This window comes from Herpailurus yagouaroundi, unplaced genomic scaffold (genome assembly GCF_014898765.1).
Source record: "Herpailurus yagouaroundi ecotype Mexico unplaced genomic scaffold, PumYag 403, whole genome shotgun sequence".
NCBI classification, from domain to species: domain Eukaryota; kingdom Metazoa; phylum Chordata; class Mammalia; order Carnivora; family Felidae; genus Herpailurus; species Herpailurus yagouaroundi.
In genome coordinates this window covers 731,686-737,200 of record NW_024412620.1, presented here as the reverse complement: position 1 = coordinate 737,200, position 5,515 = coordinate 731,686, and the positions used below count along the sequence as shown (strand labels likewise).

The 5,515-nt window shown below is 54.6% G+C and overlaps 1 protein-coding gene across 4 annotated transcripts in view; it reads left to right on the top strand.

Annotated features, from left to right (window-relative positions):
* The window catches only part of LHX9 (LIM homeobox 9), a 22,400-nt gene that overhangs the window by 5,817 nt on the left and 11,068 nt on the right, over positions 1 to 5,515 (top strand). The window contains exons 1-4 of one of the 4 annotated variants that reach the window (XM_040463488.1): positions 576 to 850; positions 1,173 to 1,291; positions 3,243 to 3,445; positions 4,651 to 5,006. In XM_040463488.1, the coding sequence (XP_040319422.1) occupies positions 1,175 to 1,291; positions 3,243 to 3,445; positions 4,651 to 5,006 (676 nt within the window). In that variant the 5' untranslated portion in view covers positions 576 to 850; positions 1,173 to 1,174. Of the gene's footprint in view, positions 1 to 575; positions 1,292 to 3,242; positions 3,446 to 4,650; positions 5,007 to 5,515 lie in introns of those variants that run through there. The other 3 variants (XM_040463486.1, XM_040463485.1, XM_040463489.1) reach the window with 3 other exon arrangements.

The window sequence follows — 5,515 nt, the reverse complement described above, 5'->3', positions numbered from 1 at the left end:
CCCCCCCCCCCCCCCCCCCCCCCCACCCGCCGGCCCCCCCAGCCTGTCTCTCACGTGGGGGGGGGGGGTGGTGGTTGTGCTCCAGGCTCTGGTAGGGTGGAGGGCCTCTAGGAGAGGTGAGGAGACCTGCTTTTAAAAAGTGAGTTGAAGAAGATGGGAAGAGAGGAATCTCTCTTTAACATTTACTTATTTGGGAGCCCCTGCAAGCTAGGGACCGTAAAAGTCCACAAAGAGGAAACCCAAAGTTTGGAGCTGACATTCTGTGTGCCTTGAGCTGGGGTCTGATCTTGAACTTGGACCAAATAGATGGGCTTTCTGCCTCCTGCACAAGGGCAGGGGCAATATGGGCTCCTTTTCCCCTTTAAAACATGATTACTGGGAACTCTCAGAAGGATGTGTGTGTGTGTGCATGTGTGTGTGTGCATGTGCGTGTGTGTGTGTGTGTGTGTGTGTTGGGGGGGAAGTAAATGCCCCCTCCTACTCCCCCCCCAGCCCCCTCCCCTTTGTAATGTTTGTCCCTGCTTGCCCATCACCAGGGGGTTGAGAGGAGTGTGACAGGTCTTTGTTGTCTGAATAAAAATCCGTGGCAGCTCCAGGGAGAGAACTCCTCCTACTAAATTATCAAAAATGGGCTGGCTTTAGTCTCTTAACAAATTGGACACAGCTACGGCAGGAGCAGTCCCCAACCCAACCTACAGGCACTGGGAACTTGCAAGCAGCCAGGGACCGCTGAAAATAGCACTTCTTTTTCTTTCTTTGTGTTCGAAACTATTTTCTTTCTTCGCCAGATTTTGTTTTCCTCCCCCCGCTGCAGTGTTGTTTCCCATTAGTAATTCGATCTCTCAGAGCAGTAAGATTCGCCTTCTTCGTCTCCTTTCCCCTCCGCCCCTGTCTGTCTGTTTTCTGCACATCTCCTTCAGGGAGACGCTGGGGATCCCCCCCCCTTCTTTTTTTCTTTTCCGAGCAGACCAATTTCCACTCCGTCTGCCTCTTTCTTCTTCCCCGTCTCCCTCTTGCCCTCTGGCCCGGAGCGCCTCTGCGCTCCTCCAACACGCAGCTCTCTGCGGTCCCTTCTGCTCCTGCACTCGGATGAGCTGAGAGCCGCGGGCGTGTGTATATGGAAATAGTGGGGTGCCGAGCAGAAGACAACTCGTGTCCTTTCCGTCCCCCAGCCATGCTCTTCCACGGGATCTCCGGAGGCCACATCCAAGGTATCATGGAGGAGATGGAGCGCAGATCTAAGACGGAGGCCCGCCTGGCCAAAGGCGCTCAGCTCAACGGCCGCGACGCGGTAAGGAAGGGCCCCCTCGGCGGCGGGAGGCAGGCGCCCCTGCGCGCTCGGCGAAGCCGGGTCTCCACCGCTGGCCGGCCGAGTTGAGGATGGAGGGTCCCAGGGAACGTCCGTTCCCGGCTGTCGGGTGGGTTTTCTCCGCGCCCACTGCCTGCCGGGCTAAGAAACGGCCGCCTTTCTGGCTTGAAATGTCTCCGCGACCGAGACCGTGAGTTCGCAACTCTCTGCCGCAGCTGTTCCCGGCAGAGCAGGAGGGCCGGGAGTGAGAGGATGGGGATGTCCTCTTCTGCAGCCCCAACCTCTGGTCTCCGCTACCCCCGGACTGCGGGCGCCTCCCCGGCGAGGGTGGCGGCCGGGAGGGCGAGCTGGGCGCGGGCAACGAGCGGACGGCGCGCGCAGCCGGGGCGTCCGGGCCAAGCAGGAGCCCAGGTGGCTCTAGTCTCTGGGTGTGGTGACCGGACCTTTGGAGAGGACTCGGACTCAACTGGGCCACCTTCAGTTCTCGGGACGCTCGGAGCTCCGCACTGCCTAAGCCGGCGATTTTCGGGGTCTCGGGCAGCCCGGCTCGGCCCCTCTAGCGAAGCGGGACGGCGTTCAACTTCCGGGCCGGGCGGGTGGAACGTGCAGGGGGAAACCTAATAAAAATCCGGAGGAGCCGGGCACCTAGCCCCAGCGCGAGAGCTTCGGAGCCCTTGAGCGGTGTAATCAACGACCACTGTTACCGCTATTCATATTAATGAAAGTCATGTCCGATTAATAAAGAAAACCAATTAATAGTCTATGTGCTTCCCTTTCCCACTTGCGAGCCGGGAGGGGAAAACTGCAGAAGTCTCCGGAAATGATTTCAGCCAAACAGAGCTGTGCACATCCTTTGGCAACACACCGGGGATTGTAGCGCAAACTAACCCGGTACTCTGCCCCGAGCGGGTCAGTGGTGTTTTGGGTTCCACCAAGTAGCCGAGCTCGTGGGTGTTTCCACATTTGCAACATGAATTCTGTACCGGGGAGGAGGTGGGGGCTGGTCTGAGTAAAGGACGGGACTTTACTTTTCCAGGCCCGCCAAAGTTTTGTGGGGAAGTCCAACCCATTCCTGCTAGTCTTGAGGGAGATGTCCAGCGGTTACCTCCTTCTTTTTCTTTTTCCTTGCTGTGACTATCTTGTCTAAAAACAAAAAGCAGCAACCCAAACTCTAATTGCGTGGCGGGGCTGGGCTGGTCAAGGTGAGGTTTCCTCATCCTCGGCCGTGTCGGTGGGTCAGCCGGCGGGAAGCTTAACCTGGCCACTAAACAGATTTTCAGGACACGGATCTCCTGGGTATGTTAATGCCGGGGAAAGAGGGACTGTGCAGAGGGGACCAGACAATAGACTCTTCCTGGGAACAGGCACTTTATACCCTTACTGGGGAGGGGACCGATATCCCTGAAAAACAGAGAACAGCCAAATCTATCCAGATCAAAACAATGTCGACCAAATTGTGAGCACGGTTATAATAATCGCTTCCTTCCTTTTAACTTAACTCTGCCCATAGGAATTTAGAGAAATACAATGTCTTAAAAAAGTCTGTGTTCGTCCAAATCTCCTCTCCACTCCCCAGTAAAAATTTCCGTTGTTTAGTTTTGTGTGCGTTGAAACCCACAATTTTTAGCTTGTACTTGCGAATTGGGGAGCACGCGCCCAACCTCTGCTCAGTGCGGTCCTAGCATTTTAAAGAGGCTCGAGGTGGCCGACGCGTCTTTAGGTTAATAGTCCCAGGAGGATGCGCACGCCGGGTCCAGGCAGACCCTACGGAAATGGAGTCGCGGCGGGGAACTTTTCCCCGACGTTTGCCTTTGCACTGTGGCCCCTGCCCCTGGAGGTGCTCCCCAAACGACTTGAGCTTCGGAGAGGGGTCTCGAAGCTGTGCGTCCCCACCGCACGTCCTCCTCAGCGGTGCGTTGTGCTTGCCTTGCAGGGCATGCCCCCGCTGAGCCCCGAGAAGCCCGCTCTCTGCGCCGGCTGCGGGGGCAAGATCTCGGACAGGTACTACCTGCTGGCTGTGGACAAACAGTGGCACCTGAGGTGCCTGAAGTGCTGTGAATGTAAGCTGGCCCTCGAGTCGGAGCTCACCTGCTTCGCCAAGGACGGTAGCATTTACTGCAAGGAGGATTACTACAGGTATTACCTCCCCTATCGATCTCTTACGCCCTGGTACACCTGGCGCGGCCACCTGCCCGAGCTGGGGAGCCTCCCCTCGGTTCGCCCCCTTTCGCCCCTTCGGGGTACTGTTACCAATCCCGAGACCAGGGAAGTCCACTGCAGACGGGTTCGAGCTGAGCCACCCCCACCAAGGGCAGTGAGGATGGGTGGGAGGAACCCCCAAGGTCTGGAGCTGCCAGTGAATAGCACCCATCCCCGACACTGCACAGCTCGGTAGAGGGGATCTGGGGAAAGCTCGGAATCTTGAATGCACGCCTGTCTGTCGACCAACACCGAAGCGGGGTGTTCTCTCTCTCTCTTTCCGTTTACTACGAACGGGGCGAGATCCTCACCTTGGAAGTGAACTGGTGGTCCAGGCGGCCGTATCCGGGTGTTATGTTTTCACAAGGGTGGCGGGAAACCGCGTAAATGACCATGAAAAGGAATAATCGCCGTTGGTGAAAGAAACCTAAGCCACCCAGTTCTGAGTTCCATTCACGGCGAGTTAGAACCGTGCTGGTCAGCCTGGAGAGTAAACTCGGGGGATGTTTTTTTGTGATGCTTCCCAGTTATTTTTCTGGGGTGGGAAAGAGAACAGTTATGTGCAAGTGACCTCGCTCTGCTCTCAATCAGAGGAGAGAGGTGATTAAAAAAGAATAAGCTTTCCTCTGCGGAGGCGTCTGTCTGAATGCTTTCACGTACACTCACACATCCATAAATAACAATAATAATAATACCACCCTTCATAGGATATTTTGTAATGGATGAAACGCTTTCCCTCGGCGTTGAAATTTAAGATTCTTTCCATAGTGTTCGAGTTAGCTAAGTGCGGGTTTTTGGTTTTGTTTTGTTTTGTTTGGCTTTTTGTTTGTTGGGTTTTTTTTCCCTTTTAATCTTTACAGAAAAGGAAACTGAGGATGTTACCCAATTCTTCTTATTTTAATGTAAGGGTTTTTTTTTTTTTTGTTTGTTTTTTTTTTTTTTTTGGTCTTGGTTCACCAGAACAGGTCAAAAAGTAAACAAAATTAATGACCAAATGCAAACGGACCCGTGTCCTCTTCTCCCAGAACCCTCCTACGTGCCTGTCTTGGGCCACCGCTGACCAAACCCCAGGTGTCACGGGTGGGAGATGGCCCCGTCTTTGCCTCAACCAGCGCCCTGACTTGACGGGTTTGTTTTTCCAGAAGGTTCTCTGTGCAGAGATGTGCCCGCTGCCACCTTGGCATCTCCGCCTCCGAGATGGTCATGCGCGCCCGAGACTCAGTCTACCACCTGAGCTGTTTCACCTGCTCCACGTGCAACAAGACCCTGACCACGGGCGACCATTTTGGCATGAAGGACAGCCTGGTGTACTGCCGCGCCCACTTCGAGACCCTCTTGCAAGGGGAGTATACACCGCAGCTGAGCTACACCGAGCTGGCGGCCAAGAGCGGCGGCTTGGCCCTGCCTTACTTCAACGGCACTGGCACCGTGCAGAAAGGGCGGCCCCGGAAGCGGAAGAGCCCAGCGCTGGGAGTGGACATCGTCAATTACAACTCAGGTGAGCCCTGCTACTTTCCCCTCACCCCTCCAGCAGCCCTGGCCTCTGGCTGCCCAGCGGAGGATTCCACAGAACTCCTTTCCCGTCCGAGATCTGGTGGCAAGAGTGTTTTGCTTAACACTCCCCTTTCCTCAGCACACCTCCCTTTCGCTCAGAAGGAGGAGAAAGAAGGAGAGAAACAGAGGAGAGACAGAAGGAGAGGGGGAGAGGAGAGGGGGAGAGGGAAGAGAGAGAGAGAGAGAGAGAGAGAGAGAGAGAGACCTTTATTTAGGTTTGGCAAAAAACACATTCATAACCATGAGGCTGCAATGACTTCCCCCAAACAGGCAGAGCCAAATCCTTGTTGCCCATTAGTTAATGAGCCCATTAGTTTCTGGCTCCCAGTTGGAGCAAAACAGCCCCAGGGCAATTCCTGTGTGGAAGCCAAATTATAGATCCTGGAGGAGGTTTTCCTATATACTGCAAAAAAAAAAAAAAAAAAAAAAAAAAAAAAAAAAAAAAAAAAAAAA